The following is an 18,872-nucleotide window of genomic DNA, read 5'->3' as shown; positions in this document are numbered from 1 at the left end:
CCAATCTGTGATGATTCAGTCACATGAACCAGTTTTCCCTAGCCACCGTACTTCTACATCTGCATTGCTTGCTGTTTGGGGCTTTAGGCTGGGTTTCTGTATAGCACTTTGTGACATCGGCTGATGTGAAAAGGGCTTTGTAAATTGAGAATTGAGAATACAAAACAGAAACAGAATCGACTAGCTCAGGTTTTCCATTTCTCTTTCATTCATAAATCTGAACAGCACGCAACCTTTGCAATGACAACCGGACATTCTATGCTATTGATAAAATGTAATTGGACCATATACACCCCCTGGTGGTCAAATTGAAGAAGACATTGTCAGCAGAAAAGATTAGCCTACATTTCTGAGATTGTGGGTCGGTTTCCCAGATACAGATTAAGGCCACTCTTGGATTTACAAGTATGCTCAATGGCTTAATCTGTGTCTGGGAAACCAGCCTGTAGTGTACCATTGCTGCTAGGGGGAAATATAATGGTCAGTTTCACAGAGAAAATGTCAAAAACACACTTAGGAAATACAATGTTGTCCTCGGTATAATGTGCATTTTATTATAATATTTGTTCTGGCATAATTGTAGTAGGACAGTAACCATTAACATTTAATATGAAACATTATCACAAAGACATCCTTTCAAATGATCATAATATGCACATGTCTTTATACAGTAGATCGCGTTAACCTTTTAACTTGTTGAAAAGTGCCAGTCATATAAGAGATGTGGTATATCACATCACCCATCAATGCCCGTCATTTTAACATGGACTACACCATAACACATTACACTGTCATAATACATTCTCTCTCCAATAAGGTTCCAACGTCTCTTTAGTTGTGGACAAATACAGTGTACAGAGAGAAAACCTTATTGGACATTACACACACAAAAAAACCTGACGCAACTTATGGCTGTCGGGCAGTCACAATCTGCATCCCAAATGGCACCCTATTCCCGACCAGAGCCCTATTCTCTACATAGTGCACTACTTTTGACCAGGGCCCATAGTGGGGCAATATGTAAGTAGTGCACTATGAAGAGAATAGGGCTCTGGTCAAAAGTAGTGCACTATGTAGAGAATAGGGCTCTGGTCAAATGTAGGGCACTATGTAGGGAATAGGGCTCTGGTCAAATGTAGGGCACTATGTAGGGAATAGGGCTCTGGTCAAATGTAGGGCACTATGTAGGGAATAGGGCTATGGTCAAATGTAGTGTACTATATAGGGAGCCATTTGGGACCAATCAAGAACACACAACGACTGGACACATAAAGGCTCTTTGGACAAGCATAGGACACTTTGTGACGAAGACACAACAGACATACTGTAGTGGACGAGTGACTCAGTAACCTAGCGATAGTCTGTTCTTAAAGAACGAATGAGAAGGCTGGACGACTGACAGGACGGCATGTGCAAAGAGACAGTGCGAGTGTGTCTGCCTTTCTGTGTCTGTGTATACATTCCTTTGTCTTCTAGGACTTTCATTAATCTCAGAATAAACATCTCTGTATATTCACGATGTGGTTGTTGACGTCCCGCGCGAGGTATCTAGCTGGGTGGTGGCAGTGGCGATGCTCCCCGGGTCTCTCCAACCTCCGAAGGTCTTCTCCAGGAACACAGCGGTGGCCAGGGAGAGACGGTCCTGCTGCTTGCCCACTACCAGCTGCAGTCCCAAGGGTAAACCCTCCGCGCTCAGCCCCAACGGACACTGGGTCACCGGAAGACCCAGAATGTTAAAGATACCTGTGAGGGATGAGAGAGGGGTACAGTGTCAGAGCTGATAAAATTTTGACACCAAAATAAGTTTAGGAACTGTACTTCAGGCAAGGGCTGTCATAATTTGGGTTCGATATTTTCCTGACCAGGTAAAGCTCATCCGAGGCTCTGCAATCTACTACCTACCTTCCACCACTGACACCATGCTAGCTAAAGCACCACTGACACCATGCTAGCTAAAGCACCACTGACACCATGCTAGCTAAAGCACCACTGACACCATGCTAGCTAAAGCACCACTGACACCATGCTAGCTAAAGCACCACTGACACCATGCTAGCTAAAGCACCACTGACACCATGCTAGATAAAGCACCACTGACACCATGCTAGCTAAAGCACCACTGACACCATGCTAGATAAAGCACCACTGACACCATGCTAGCTAAAGCACCACTGACACCATGCTAGCTAAAGCACCACTGACACCATGCTAGCTAAAGCACCACTGACACCATGCTAGATAAAGCACCACTGACACCATGCTAGATAAAGCACCACTGACACCATGCTAGCTAAAGCACCACTGACACCATGCTAGCTAAAGCACCACTGACACCATGCTAGATAAAGCACCACTGACACCATGCTAGCTAAAGCACCACTGACACCATGCTAGATAAAGCACCACTGACACCATGCTAGCTAAAGCACCACTGACACCAAGCTAGCTAAAGCACCACTGACACCAAGCTAGCTAAAGCACCACTGACACCATGCTAGCTAAAGCACCACTGACACCATGCTAGCTAAAGCACCACTGACACCATGCTAGCTAAAGCACCACTGACACCATGCTAGCTAAAGCACCACTGACACCATGCTAGCTAAAGCACCACTGACACCATGCTAGCTAAAGCACCACTGACACCATGCTAGCTAAAGCACCACTGACACCATGCTAGCTAAAGCACCACTGACACCATGCTAGCTAAAGCACCACTGACACCATGCTAGCTAAAGCACCACTGACACCATGCTAGCTAAAGCACCACTGACACCATGCTAGCTAAAGCACCACTGACACCATGCTAGCTAAAGCACCACTGACCAGTGTAGGAGAAGTTGAAGGGGGTGAAGAGGGGGTGGTGGTGTTTGGGGGCGAGGTGGGGGTGAGAGGGGTAGAGCAGCACCCCGTCTGTCCCCAACAGTTCCTCCAGGTCCTTCTGGAGAGACTCCTTCTGCTGCAGGATGAACTGGGTGGGCTGGGACCTCTGGAACATCTCTACCAGGACCAGACCTGAGGGAGAGAGAGGGGGGGGGCAAAGAGAGGGAGAGGGAATAGGACTGTAATATGTATGTACCAACACACTCCCAGTCTGACGTGGGTTGGAACCAGTGAAACATCTCTACCAGGACCAGACCTGAGGGGAGTTCTAGTTATTTCATTTACAGCAATGTGCCCCACATTCAAGAGCACCGAGTTAAATGAAAGACAATATAACATTATCACCAGTCACAGACAACATGACATTGTTGACAAGGGAGAGGGGGACGGGGAGAGAGAGAAAAGAAGGGAGGAACAGAGAAGTAGGGGAGGCCTACTACATGTCCTTAAACCATCACATAACCATCACACACAATCACATAACCATCACATAACCATTACACACCATCACATAACCATTACACACCATCACATAACCATTACACACCATCACATAACCATTACACACCATCACATAACCATTATACCCCATCACATACCTATAGCAGCCACGGTGTGCTTGGAGAGTCCCACAGTCCACTTAGCCATCTCCCATAGAGGCCACACCTTCTTCCCATGGTCAGACATCAGCTCTGCAAATGACGTGGGCTGCTGTTGGATGAACAGGCATATAGACCATTAAGACAATACTATACATTCAAGCACTCACCATACACTCAGAGACAAGCAAAACCTCACACAAATAGATACAGACCTTTCCATCCTTCCCCGGGGCTCCCATCATCGCACTCCAGATCTGGAAGGAGTATTTGAGCTGAGGAATCTTCAGCTGCTGAACTTTGACCCCCAGGTCTGCCTCCAGACGCTGAACTACCTGGGGAAGACATGGTGACACTGAATTCTCTAATGTTCTCTCTCTCTCCCCCTCTCTATATTTCCATCTTTTAATCTTCCGCTGTCTCTCCTGATTCAACCCTCTCCCTCGTCTCTTATCTCCTTTATCTCTTACTCTCTCTCTACCTCCCCCTTTCTTTCTCCAACTCACCCTCCTCCCTCTCTCACCCTCCTCTGAGCCAGGACTATCTGTTCGTCTACAGGAGATACCAGAGGAACTCTCCTGTCTCCCTCCCCTCCTCCCTCTCACCCTCCTCTGAGCCAGGACTATCTGTTCGTCTACAGGAGATACCAGAGGAACTCTCCTGTCTCCCTCCCCTCCTCCCCCTCTCTCTCACCCTCCTCTGAGCCAGGACTAGCTGCTGGTCGACAGGAGATACCAGAGGAACTCTCCTGTCTCCCTCCCCTCCTCCCTCTCACCCTCCTCTGAGCCAGGACTATCTGTTCGTCTACAGGAGATACCAGAGGAACTCTCCTGTCTCCCTCCCCTCCTCCCCCTCTCTCTCACCCTCCTCTGAGCCAGGACTAGCTGCTGGTCGACAGGAGATACCAGAGGAACTCTCCTGTCTCCCTCCCCTCCTCCCTCTCACCCTCCTCTGAGCCAGGACTATCTGTTCGTCTACAGGAGATACCAGAGGAACTCTCCTGTCTCCCTCCCCTCCTCCCCCTCTCTCTCACCCTCCTCTGAGCCAGGACTAGCTGCTGGTCGACAGGAGACACCAGTGGAGAGCCTCCATCGTGAGGAACAGAGAAGAACCGTAGTCTCTTCAGATCCACCTCAGACGACAGAGACAACCTGCAGAGGGGGAGGGAGAGAGAGAACGAGGGGGAGACAGAAAGAGAGAGGACGTGGTCATATCTGGGTGTTATTGATTTTTTAAACCTTTATTTAACTAGGCAAGTCAGTTAAGAACAAATTCTTATTTTCAATGACAGCCTAGGAACAGTAGGTTAACTACCTTGTTCAGGGGCAGAACGACAGATTTGTACCTTGTCAGCTCGGGGATTCAAACTTGCAACCTTTCGGTTACTAGTCCAACGCTCTAACCACTAGGCCACCCTGCCGCCAACGTGGAGTTATTAACGTGTAGTCGTGTATCTGTGCATGTTGTTGTCCCTCTGTACCTGTCAGCGTTGGCTCCTCCCATAACTCTGAGCATGGGCAGCAGGTCCTGGGCGTAGCGACACATTGGGCCTGTACACAGGAAACCAGGCTGCTGCCCCGAGGGCGGGGGGAACTGACCCACGTTAGATACTACACCTACAGAGAGAGAGAGAGAACTGACCCACGTTAGATACTACACCTATACTGATGCTAGGTCCCGAGTGGCTCAGTTGGTAGAGCATGGTGTTTGCAGCGCCAGGGTTGTGGGTTCGATTCCCACGGGGGACCAGTATGGGGAAAAACATGTATGAAATGTATGCATTCACTAATGTAAGTCGCTCTGGATAAGAGCGTCTGCTAAATGACTAAAATGTAAATGTATACTGTAGAGTGAGGAGAACTGATCCACGTTAGATACTACACCTATACTGTAGAGAGAGCAGAACTGATCCACGTTAGATACTACACCTATACTGTAGAGTGAGGAGAACTGATCCACGTTAGATACTACACCTATACTGTAGAGTGAGGAGAACTGATCCACGTTAGATACTACACCTATACTGTAGAGTGAGGAGAACTGATCCACGTTAGATACTACACCTATACTGTAGAGAGAGCAGAACTGACACACGTTAGATACTACACCTATACTGTAGAGTGAGGAGAACTGATCCACGTTAGATACTACACCTATACTGTAGAGTGAGGAGAACTGATCCACGTTAGATACTACACCTATACTGTAGAGAGAGCAGAACTGACACACGTTAGATACTACACCTATACTGTAGAGAGAGCAGAACTGGCCCACGTTAGATACTACACCTATACTGTAGAGAGAGCAGAACTGACACACGTTAGATACTACACCTATACTGTAGAGTGAGGAGAACTGATCCACGTTAGATACTACACCTATACTGTAGAGAGAGCAGAACTGATCCACGTTAGATACTACACCTATACTGTAGAGAGAGCAGAACTGATCCACGTTATATACTACACCTATACTGTAGAGAGAGCAGAACTGACACACGTTAGATACTACACCTATACTGTAGAGTGAGGAGAACTGATCCACGTTAGATACTACACCTATACTGTAGAGTGAGGAGAACTGATCCACGTTAGATACTACACCTATACTGTAGAGAGAGCAGAACTGACACACGTTAGATACTACACCTATACTGTAGAGTGAGGAGAACTGATCCACGTTAGATACTACACCTATACTGTAGAGAGAGCAGAACTGATCCACGTTATATACTACACCTATACTGTAGAGAGAGCAGAACTGATCCACGTTATATACTACACCTATACTGTAGAGAGAGCAGAACTGATCCACGTTAGATACTACACCTATACTGTAGAGTAAGGAGAACTGATCCACGTTAGATACTACACCTATACTGTAGAGTGAGGAGAACTGATCCACGTTAGATACTACACCTATACTGTAGAGAGAGCAGAACTGATCCACGTTAGATACTACACCTATACTGTAGAGTGAGGAGAACTGATCCACGTTAGATACTACACCTATACTGTAGAGAGAGCAGAACTGATCCACGTTAGATACTACACCTATACTGTAGAGAGAGCAGAACTGGCCCACGTTAGATACTACACCTATACTGTAGAGAGAGCAGAACTGACACACGTTAGATACTACACCTATACTGTAGAGAGAGCAGAACTGGCCCACGTTAGATACTACACCTATACTGTAGAGAGAGCAGAACTGGCCCACATTAGATACTACACCTATACTGTAGAGAGAGGAGAACTGACCCATGTTAGATACTACACCTACACTGTAGAGAGAGCAGAACTGACACACGTTAGATACTACACCTATACTGTAGAGAGAGCAGAACTGACAATATCAGTATCACACACACACCTGCAAGCAAACAAAACCACACACACCTGCAAGCAAGCACAACCACACACAAAGCACATGTGTTCATGTATGCTGATGATTCAACCAAATACACATCAGCAACCACAGCTAATGAAGTTACTGAAACCCTTATCAAAGAGTTGCAGTCAGCTTTGGAACGAGTGGCCAGTAATAAACGGGTCCAGAACATATCTTCAACTAAGAGCATTGTATTTAGTACCAATCACTCCCTAAGTTCTAGAACTCAGCTGAATCTGGTAATGAATGGTGTGGCTGTTGAACAAGTTGAGGAGACTAAATTACTAGATGTTACCTTAGATTGTAAACTGTCATGGTCAAAACATATAGATTCAATGGTTGTAAAGATGGGGAGAGATGTCTGTAATAAAGAGATGCTCTGCTTTGTTGACACCATGCTCCACAAAGCAAGTAACTGCAGGCTCTGGTTTTGTCTTATCTTGATTATTGTCCAGTCATGTGGTCAAGTGCTGCAAGGAAAAACCTAGTTAAGCTGTAGCTCATTGTAATCAGAGGGCTGATATAAAAACTATGCATGCCAGTCTCTCTTGGCTAAGAGTTGAGGAGAGTGACTGCATCACTTCTTTTTATAAGAAACATTGTGTTGAAAATCCCAAATTGTTTAGATAGTCAACTTACAGTGCATTCAGAAAGTATTCAGAACCCTTAACCTTTTCTACAGTTTGTCACGTTAGAGCCTTATTCTAAAACAGATTAAATAGTTTGTTTCCCCTCAACAATCTACACACAATACCCCACAATGACAAAGCAAAAACAGGTTTTTAGAAATGTTTGCTAATGTTAAAAAAAGTTAGAAATAAAAATATCTGAATTACATAAGTATTCAGACCCTTTACTCAATACTTTGTTGAAGCACCTTTGGCAGCAATTACAGCCTTGAGCCTTCTTGGGTATGATGCTACAAGCTTGGCACACCTGTATTTGGGGAGTTTCTCCCATTCCTTTCTGCAGATCCTCTCAAGCTCTTTCAGGTTGGATGGGGAGCATCGCTGCACAGCTATTTTGAGGTCTCTCCAGAGATGTTAGATAGTGTTCTTGTCCGGGCTCTGGCTGGGCCAGTCAAGGACATTCAGAGACTTGTCCTGTAGCCACTCTTGCGTTGTCTTGGCTGTGTGCTTAGGGTCGTAATCCTGTTGGAAGGTGAACCTTGGCCCCCATTTGAGGTCCTGGGCACTCTGGAGCAGGTTTTCATCTCTCTATACTTTGCTCTGTTCATCTTTCCCTCGATCCTGACTAGTTTCCCAGTCCCTGCCGCTGAAAAACATCCCCACAGCATTATGCTGTCACCACCATGCTTCACCGTAGGGATGCTGCCAGGTTTCCTCCAGATATGACTCTTGGCATTCAGGGCAAACAGTTCAATCTTGGTTTCATCAGACCAGAGAATCTTGTTTCTCATGGTCTGATAGTCCTTTACGTGCCTTTTGACAAACTCCAAGAAGGCTGTTATGTGCCTTTTACTGAGGCGTGGCTTCAGTCTGACCACTCTACCATAAAGGCCTGATTGGTGGAGTGCTGCATAGATGGTTGTCCTTCTAGAATGTTCTCCCATCTCCACAGAGGAACTCTGGAGTTCTGTAAGAGTGACCATCGTGTTCTTGGTCACATCCCTGACCAAGGCTTTTCTCCCCCAAATGCTCAGTTTGGCTGGGCAGCCAGCTCTAGGAAGAGTCTTGGTGGTTCCAAACTTCTTCCATTTAAGAATGATGGAGGCCGCTGTGCTCTTGGGGACCTTCAATGCTGCAAAAAAATGTTGGTACCTTTCCCCAGATCTCTGCCTGGACACAATCATGTCTCGGAGCTCTATGGACAATTCCTTCGACCTTATGGCTTGATTTTTGTTCTGACATGCACTGCCAACTGCCTTTACAAATCATGTCCAATCAATTGAATTTACTACATGTGGACTCCAATCAAGTTGTAGAAACATCAAGGATGATCAATGGAAACAGGATGCACCTGAGCTCAATTTTGAGTCTCATAGCAAAGAGCGTGAATACTTATGTAGTTTTTTTTATAAAAAATGTTTTATACATTTTTTTTTATACATCGCTTCATCATTATGGGGTATTGTGTGTAGATTGATGAGGGAAAAAAATATTGAATCCATTTTAGAATAAGGCTGTAACGTAACATGTGGAAAAAAGGAAGGGGTCTGAATACTTTCCGAATGCACTGGATACACAGCTCTGACACACACACTTACCCCACCAGTCATGCCACCAGGGGTCTTTTCACAGTCCCCAAATCCACAAGAAATTCAAGAAAGCCTACAGTATTATATAGAGCCATTATTCAACGGAACTCTGTTGCTCAAATGAACAGCAAACCTGGTTTAAAAAAACAGATAAAGCAACACCTCACGGCACAACGCCTCTCCCCTATTTGACCTAGATAGTCTGTGTGTCTGTATTGATATGTAGGCTGCGTGCCCTTTTAAAATGTATGTAGTTCTGTTCTTGTCTAATGATGTTCTGTATTATGTCATTCTGTATTATGTTTCCTGTTTTGTGTGGACCCCAGGAAGAGCTAATGGGGATACCAAATTTTAAAACACACACACACCTGCAATTAAACACAACCACACGCACGATTAGAAGGAACTGGCCCCGCTACCTCCTACAGAGACAGCAGATTGGTGTGAGTGTCTCACGCACACAGGATGTGTCTCTCTACATCGCGGGATAGATACAAACCTCCATACACACAACACTCACACACAGGATGTGTCTCTCTACATCGCGGGATAGATACAAACCTCCATACACACAACACTCACACACAGGATGTGTCTCTCTACATCGCGGGATAGATACAAACATCTATACACACAACACTCACACACAGGATGTGTCTCTCTACAATGCGGGATAGATACAAACATCTATACACACACAACACTCACACACAGGTGACAGACTGGACGGCCCTCACCTGATGTTGGCTTGTGGCCGAAGATGCCGTTGAAGAATGCTGGGATGCGAATACTGCCCCCAACATCTGAGCCAACCCCTATCACTGAACCACCGCCCCCCAAAATACTGCCCTCCCCTCCTGAGAGAGACAAACAGAGAGATAAAGGTCATACTAGATGGTAGTAACACTTGGAGTCACACTGACATACAACAATATATTGAAGGTTGACAATAAAGGTATCATTCTATTATCTACTCCTACTCTGTTCCACCGTATTCCAAACGTTCTGTTGCCTTTCCATTTCATTGGATTCCATCCACTCTATTCCATTCGAGAATGACAGCGGTGTAACTAACCGGAGCTTCCTCCTGGTATTCTCTCCAGGTCGTATGGGTTGTTGGTGATTCCATACAGGCGGTTATGGGACTCGAGCCACATGCAGAGCTCACTACAGTTAGTCACCCCCAGAGGAATGGCCCCTGCCCTCTTCAGCAGAGCCACCGGGGGCGCGTCCGTTGCTGAAATCACCCCCCGCCGTGACACCAGCCCTGTGGAGTTAGGCATACCTGGGGAGAAGAGAGAGAGAGAGAGAGAGAGACAAGAGAGGGAGAGGGGTGGTAAATGTGGACAGTGAACAAGGCATTGGAACAAACAAGGCTTCTATTTCAACTGTAGTTGTTCAGCTCAGTAGGTTTCCAATTTCAGCAGGTTTAGACCTTGAGAGTGAGGGAATGGCACAGAGATAGATAGACTTTAGCAACAAACTTTGCATCAAGGACAACCAGTGGGGAAAGAACACTGATTGCAGCACAGGAACAACTACAGGTCAGGGTATTGGCCATGTTGATCATATTATCCTCACTATAAGTAGCATTAGTAGCCTACCCTGGATGCAAGACTCCATACTTCAGCACCAAACGTTATATCAAATATTGAAATACAACTGATAGCAGTACTGCTGCAGGTCAGGGCAGTGACCCTATTTACCAGAGTACCAGGGTATATAGAAATAAAGTGACTCTATTCTAAGCATCATTAGAAGGAGTAGCATTAGCAGCCTACCCTGGAGGGAGAAGGCCTCTTTCACAGTGAAAGGGACACCCAGTAGAGGAAGCCTGTCCTCCAGAACATCCTCTCCTCCTGTCTCCTCATCTATCAGCTTATCCACCTGGGCTGCCTCCTGCAGGGCCAAGGGAAACCTGAGAGAGATGGGTGGAGGGATGGCGGGAGGAGAGAGGGATAGAGAGAGAGAGAGAGAGTAGAGGGGTGGGTAGGAGGGACGGAAGGAGAATAGGAGGTAAGAGATTAAGGGAGTGTGGCTTGACTTGAAATGCACACTGAAAGTAGGTGTCTCCTCTCTCTCACACACACACACACACACACACACACACACACACACACACACACACACACACACACCCTCCCTCTCTCACCTGTCCTTGACCATGGCATTGATGAGAGGGTTAATCTCTTGGATGCGGTCTATGTAGGTCTGTACCACCTCCACACTGGTTACCTGAGAGAACAGGGGCAATTATATAAATTGCAGTCTGATTCATCAAGATATGATCTGTGTCCCAAATGGCACCCTATTCCCTGTTAGTTCACTGCCTTTGACCAGAAGTAGTGCATTACATAGGGAATAGGATGCCATTTGGGATACAAACATAATCAATCCAAAAAAGAAATGAGAAGCAGAACCGTGAATATTTAGGATGAATATGTCTATTTTCGTACGCTGTAAACACTGTAAAAAGCTATTCTGAGAGAATACAATTGGCAGGATGTATAGTGACATTTTCCAGATGTTCAAAGCACTGTAACATTACATAGCAGAGAGAGAACAGGAGTAGGGGAAATAGTTCCTATTGTTTCTGTCTCAAAATGGCACACTATTCCCTTTATAGTGCACTACTTTCAACCAGAACCATATGGGCCTTGGACAAAAGTAGTGCACTATATAGGGCATCGGGTGCCATTTGGGATGTAGCCTCCTGACTACAGTGACCTTTGTGCAGGTGAAGTAAAGTCCCCTCCGGTGGCTCTACGTGGCCCCCTGCCACTATTGTTTACATTCTAGAAGTAAATCCCTCTCAACAGGGAGCCCGGCTCAACCATCAAAAGCCACACAAACCTGTGTCCCAACTGGTACCTTATTATGTAGTGCACTGCTTTTGAACAGAGCCCTGTATGTAATAGGGAACCAAACTACAGTATATCCTCTGGGATGTGACAGGATGTGTTGGAAAACACAACCAACTTGAATATATTTTATATGAAATGCTAATTCAATAGGCTACTTTTTTCAAGTAGGCCCAGAGTAATACAAGTACTATTAGGTACTAAGTACAGTAAACTACTATGTCAGTAAACTACTGTCGTGAGTTATTACTAGCCTACATATCCCAGCATTCGTCAGTGCCACGGAGTCACCTTCCAGCATCTTTCTCTTCCCTAAACATTCCGAGCTGCGATGCATAATAAAACAAGCAACTGGCAGTTCTTCATTTATCCCGGCCCTACCTATATGAATGCACGTTATGTCACGATCTACCGGGTCGCATTTAACTATCTAACAACACTTTAATAAAGTTCACCTGCCTCTCTCCGTCGAATCATGCGGGCGAGCCGCATCGCCGGGACCCTCAACAGTGGGTTGGTGATCGGTGGGAGCCTCCTCACCGACCTGTCGGCTCCCCGCTGCGGAGCGAGCAGCTGGAAGACGGCAAACAGCATCCAGACCGCTCCCCGCAGCATCGAGGCCAGGAACCGTTCGAACCGTATCAGCGCCATTACTACCGATAGCGGAAGACTAGCTATTTCAACATGAGATTTCGGGTGCCAGAAATTGCCGTACTACTAAAAAAGATCAGATCCACTGCTCAGTCTCTTTCCACTCTCCCAGAATGCAACGGGGGTGCTGTAATAAAATGAACCTCTGCTAGCTGCAGGTGTAATGTCAGACTCTCTTTGTATTTAGTTTCTCAGACAAGCTGTCTATGCAACATGTTTTATTACATTAGGTTTCTTGTATGAAAGTGAGCCGGAATTTCCGTAGGTGACCCCATACAATCAGATATGTTATATCACCTTTACGGAAAGAAAGACTGCAGTCAGAGTGCAGTATAACTACAGTATGCATAAAAAAACATTTTTTTTTACTTCAGTAATTTTGCAGTGTAACTGCAATTAGAGTGCAGTATAACTGCAGTTCAATTGCAGTACAATGCAGTTATTCAGCAATTACTGCGTCCAAAATACCAGTCGACTGCAGTTACTACACTTTTCAAAACTGCAATCTTTTTGTTGTAAGGGCACGATCACAATGAAAACTGTCTAATCTGCTGAAACTACACAGTGATGCAATTACATTGCATTGTTGTTATACAGTATATTGTAGCAGCAAGCGCTGTCTTTGCAGTGTCGTTGTTCCGTTTTACCACCAGTAGATGGAAGCAAACATCTCTAAACCGTCAGTCCAACGCTTTAGCTTCCTCGATTCAGACCCGCAGAGAGACACACACACACACACACACACACACACACACACACACACACACACACACACACACACACACACATAACGCGCACACACGCACTATTTCGTATTTTAGAGTGGTTTTTAACACCCCCTTTCAACGAAGGCCTATCTGTCAAACATGCAGTAGGAAGGAATAGGCTGCAGAACAACAATGTGAATATGATGAGCCATTGAATATCTGTGCAGCTTCGTTCCTTCAATGGTTTCCACTCGTGTTGGTTTTGCTAACAATAAAGTTAGAAACCAATAAATGAACACCTGTCCAGTGAAAATCTCACAAAGTTAATATTCTGTTAACTCGTACCCAAATAATGTTGTTGACTCATCCTTTACTCGAATTTGCTACCAAAGCATAAATTGGAGAAAAAATATGTAAAAAAGAATAATATGTCTCCACCTCAAACTTGTATCTCAAACAGACCGTTAAAAAAAGGTTTCTATTTCTTCATAAGGAATGATGTCATCCTCCTGAGGATGAGCTGGCCAATCAGCAATCTACTCACATTCATATTTTTATGACCGGTATAAGCCCCATTCTGTTGTTGGGGTGACACCTTTCCAACACAGAAAATCATTTTAACATAACGTACTTATTTACAATTTTTTGGAACTAAAACTATTTCACTCATATTTTAATAAATTATAGGTAATATTTTATAGAAATCTGGAAACACTGGAGAGTTACTTTAACATACACCTGGAATGCTTTTTTAATTCAAATACCTTACTTTTCACTCAAAAATATAATTTGAGTGTCTTCACAGAAGTAGCCAGTTTCTTACGCAATAGGCCTCAAAGAACCGCTGTCGACAAAAATACTCTGAACTTTTGCTGTAGCAGCAGACATGAACAAGAAGGTCAAGTTTGACAGAGGTCAGATGGAGGAGATGATTGTGGATATCTACGTCAGTGCAAACACCCTGAGAGACGGTGAGACCAGCACCAAGAGAGAAGAGACAGCAGACACCGTTACAAATAATTTACCAACACAGCACACCACAAGTCTCTTATTTGTCTACAGAGCCTGATAGCTCAGGGAAGAGACCCTTCCTAGTTGCTACAGTGTGTCTGGGGATGCTGTGTGTTCTCCTACTGGCTGGGATCATAGGCCTCTCTGTCTACTATGAGTATAAGGCCCTCATTACATTCACTAGACTTGTGCCGTCTTCTTCACAGATCAGTGGATTTTCAAATTTTCTATTTACATCTTTGCCTTACATTTGGATGTGGCTTGGCAATGTGACATTCTTGCTGCGCAGCTCAAATTTACTGTAAATATTATAGATATTGTTCTTACTATTTTAGCAGTTGTGATGTTATCTAATTTTGTGAGCAACTTCACTTTTTTTTGTTGTTGCAGATAATGTAGGTCTTAAAGAGATTCTTAGCTTATGAAAACAAATGTAGTGCAGAGAGAGACCAACTACAGACTGAGAGAAATGTTCTCAGCGGGAGGCTAGCAAATCTACAGTAATAAATGATTATGTCATTAATCAAACACACCTGAGCATGTGTCTGTATTCGGTCATTAAGTGTACAGTGTAAGAAGTTGGACGTCAATTCATGTTTTCATCTTTCACAACAACCCTGTCCTGAAACCTGTAACAAGTTTGAATCCAGTTGGTACTTCCTGTCTACTGAGAATAAAACCTGGAAGGAGAGCAGAGAGGACTGTCTGAAGAGAGGAGCAGACCTGGTGATCATAAACAGCAATATGGAACAGGTGAGAGAGAGAGAGAGAGAGAGAGAGAGAGAGAGAGAGAAAGAGAGAGAGAGAGAGAGAGAGAGAGAGAGATTATATGGGTGTGCAGGGGTTAGATATAATCAAACAGAATACGTACATATGTTTATCTTTTTCAAAAACAGAAAATTATCTTCAACCTCTACAAGAGAGTCTGGATTGGTCTGACTGACTTTGTTACTGAGGGGACCTGGAGATGGGTGGACGGTATCCCACTGACCACCCCAAGGTAATACACTACTGCTCTAATAACACTGACCACAGTGTAGGTCCTCCATTCCCAACTGGTTGACCAAGACTGACCACAGAGTAAGATCATAAAGAGCAGAGAGGAACAGGTAAAAGAGAGAGAATACATTTTAGTAGATGCTCTTATCCAGAACGACTTACAGGAGCAATTAGGGATAAGTGCCTTGCTCAAGGACACACCAATAGATTTTTCACCTTGTCGGCTAAGGGATTCAAACCAACAACCTTTCGGTTACTGGCCCAACACACTTATCCGCTATTCTAACTGCCACAGACATTGTATTGAATATGCATTATAAAGGTTTTGTATCATTTCAGCCAGTAGCTTTGAAGGTAGCGCTCACTAGCCAAAACAGGTCCCCAAAATGTGGTGTCCATTTCGTATGATATGGATCACATCCAAATGGATGAACCTGAATATATATATTTTTCTGTGTAATTCCACCTTAGAATTCCTCCTGTTTATATAGTTCCTTAAACAGCAATGCAGAGAAAGTACCAGGCTGCATTTACACAGGTATCCCACTTCTGATTATTTTCCACTAATTGGTATTTGACCAATTAGATCAGATATTTTGCCACTTATTGGGCAAAAGATCAGAATTGGATTGCCTGTGTAAACGTAGCCAGAGAGGCCTATTTCTCACAGATCCAATGAATTGCCCTGAGATGCTCAACATCCCACCATACTCTTTGGCTGACGAGAAGTAAGAAATATACCCACAGTTCTCCACTCCACCAATGTTACTGCGGGAACCTGGAAATGGGTGGACGGCACCCTACTGACCACCCCGAGGTAAAAGATTACTGCTCTAATAACACTGATCACAGTGTAAGGAGTAGGACGGATTTTCTGTGTTGTTCATACTCTAGGTTCTGAGAGGGTGACCAGTATAACTCTGTGTAGGTTCTACTGCAGGTACTGGGAGTGGAGAGCGTAATGGTGGTGGAGTGGAGAACTGTGGGTTTATTTTCTTACTTCTCATCAGCCAAATTTACATTTTAGTCATTTAGCAGGCACTTTTATCCAGAGCGATTTACAGGAGCCATTAGGGTTAAGTGCCTTGCTCCAGGGCAAATCAACTGATTTTTCATCTAGTCGGTCTGAGGAATCAAACCAGTGACCTTTCGGTTACTGGCCCAACACTCTTAACCGCTAGGATGCATAGAGTGAAGAGTTTTATGATGATATTGTTGTAGGGGGGCTCTGTTTTGATGAGGAATCCATGTTTGAAATATCCCTCTTTTGATTAATATCTTGAGAAGGATTTGTAAAATGTACTATGTGCCTTGACAAAATGCATTTGTATGTGTGTCATATTTGTCGTAATGATCGGACCAAACTGCAGCGGGTATGTGAAACATCTTGTTTTATTAAAGAAATGAACACTGAAAAAAAGAACGACGAAAACAGTCCTGTAAGGTACACTGACTGTACATGGAACAACCACAAGAGAAAATAAACCCACTTAAATATGGCCTCCAATTAGAAGCAACGACAACCAGCTGCTTCTAATTGGAGGTCGTTCCCAAAACTAACATAGAAATAGAAAACATAGAACATAAACCAAAACCCCCGAAACACACTAAACAAACACACCCTTGCCGCGTCCTGACCAACTACAATAACAAAATGACCCCTTTACTGGTCAGGACGTCACAGTACCCCCCCAAAGGTCCAGACACCGAATGCACCGAAACAAGAAACCCAACAAAAATAACCCCAAACTAAAGGGAGGGAAGGGAGGGTGGCTACCGTCACAGACGTCTCCCGTGCTACACCCCCCCCCCCCCTCCCCAATCCTCAGGCTCCGGCTCCGGCCTTAGTCCCCATCCTAACCTGCCCACCCCCCTTGAAGGCTCATGGCTGTAGACCACTGCTACAGGCTCTGGGCTAAGGTGTGTCGCTGGAGACCTCGGCTGAGGCGCGTCTCTGCAGGCTCCGGACTGTGGGCCGCCTCTGCAGGCTCCGGACTGTGGGCCGCCTCTGCAGGCTCCGGACTGTGGGCCGCCTCTGCAGGCTCCGGACTGTGGGCCGCCTCTGCAGGCTCCGGACTGTGGGCCGCCTCTGCAGGCTCCGGACTGTGGGCCGCCTCTGCAGGCTCCGGACTGGAGGACGTCGCCGGAAGCCCTGGACGGGGCACTGTCGCCGGAAGCTCTGGACGGGGCACTGTCGCCGGAAGCTCTGGACGGGGAACTGTCGCCGGAAGATCTGGATGGGGACTGCGCACTGAAGGCCTGATGCGTGGGGCTGGCTTTGGAGGCGCCAGACTAGTGACACACACCACAGGGCTAGTGCGAGGAGCAGGAGCAGGACGAACTGGACTGGGCAGGCGCACTAAAGGCCTGGTGCGTGGGGCTGGCTTTGGAGGCGCCAGACTAGTGACACGCACCACAGGGCTAGTGCAAGGAGCAGGGACAGGATACACGGGGCCTTGACTACGCACTGGAGGTCTGGAGCGTACAGCCTGCACAAGCCGTCCTGGCTGGATTTCTTCTGTAGCCCGGCACAGGCGGAGTACTGGCACAGGGCGAACTGGACTGTGCTGAGGCAAGATGGCTGCCGTGCGTAGAGCAGGCGCAGGGTAGCCTGGGCCCAGGAGACGCACTGGTGGCCAGATGTATTGCGCAGGCATACTTCTCCCTGGCTGGATGCCCACTCTAGCACGGCACCTGCGGAGGGCTAGTATCGCTCGCACCAGACTGTGCGTGCAGATGGGCGAGACCGTGCGCACTTCCACATAGAACGGTGCTCTTACCGCCAAACGCTCCCCATAATAAGCACGGGGAGTTGGCTCAGGTCTATTGCCTGACCTAGCCAATCTTCCCGTGTGCCCCCACCCAAAAATGTTTTGGGGCTGCCTCTCAGGCTTCCTTGCCAGCCGTGTTCCCGCATAGCGTTCCCGGTCCTCTCCAGCCTTCCTCCATGGTCCTTCTCCTTATACTCCTCCTGCTGCTCCTTCCTCCGCTGCTTGGTCCTCTTATGGTGGGTGGTTCTGTCATATTCGTCGTAATGATCGGACCAAACTGCAGCGGGTATGTGAAACATCTTCTTGTTTTATTAAAGAAATGAACACTGAACAAAAGACCGGCGAAAACAGTCCTGTATGGTACACTGACTATACATGGAACAACAACCCACAAACACAAGAGAAAATAAACCCACTTAAATATGGCCTCCAATTAGAAGCAACGACAACCAGCTGCTTCTAATTGGAGGTCGTTCCCAAAACCAACATAGAAACAAAAAAACTAGAAAACCCACATAGAAATAGAAAACATAGAACATAAACCAAAAACCCCGAAACACACTAAACAAACACACCCCTGCCGCGTCCTGACCAACTACAATAACAAAATGACCCCTTTACTGGTCAGGAAGTGACAATATGTATGTTTTTACAAAATAGAAAATAAAATAAACTTTGAATTAAAAATATATACACTGCTCAAAAAAATAAAGGGAACACTAAAATAACACATCCTAGATCTGAATGAATGAAATAATCTTATTAAATACTTTTTTCTTTAC

General features: G+C 45.6%; 1 protein-coding gene across 2 annotated transcripts; it reads right to left on the bottom strand.

Moving 5' to 3' along the window:
• Window positions 1-1,444: 1,444 nt before the first annotated feature.
• On the bottom strand, window positions 1,445-12,708 carry LOC115202392 (fatty-acid amide hydrolase 2-A). 2 transcript variants are annotated; one of them, XM_029766517.1, is made up of 11 exons: window positions 12,411-12,708; window positions 11,243-11,325; window positions 10,872-11,008; window positions 10,166-10,375; window positions 9,828-9,947; window positions 4,963-5,098; window positions 4,516-4,633; window positions 3,698-3,817; window positions 3,483-3,594; window positions 2,827-3,015; window positions 1,445-1,743 (listed from the first exon to the last, which is right to left on the bottom strand). In XM_029766517.1, exons 1-11 carry the CDS (start codon window positions 12,600-12,602, stop codon window positions 1,514-1,516), a joined length of 1,647 nt encoding a protein of 548 aa, XP_029622377.1. In that variant the 5' UTR covers window positions 12,603-12,708; the 3' UTR covers window positions 1,445-1,513. The 2 variants fall into 2 exon arrangements, with proteins under 2 accessions (XP_029622377.1, XP_029622378.1); XM_029766518.1 differs by having other exon boundaries at window positions 3,483-3,591.
• Between the last annotated feature and the right edge of the window lie 6,164 nt (window positions 12,709-18,872).

Source organism: Salmo trutta, chromosome 11 (genome assembly GCF_901001165.1).
Source record: "Salmo trutta chromosome 11, fSalTru1.1, whole genome shotgun sequence".
Classification (NCBI taxonomy): Eukaryota; Metazoa; Chordata; class Actinopteri; order Salmoniformes; family Salmonidae; genus Salmo; species Salmo trutta.
This window is presented reverse-complemented; position numbering and strand designations above follow the sequence as displayed.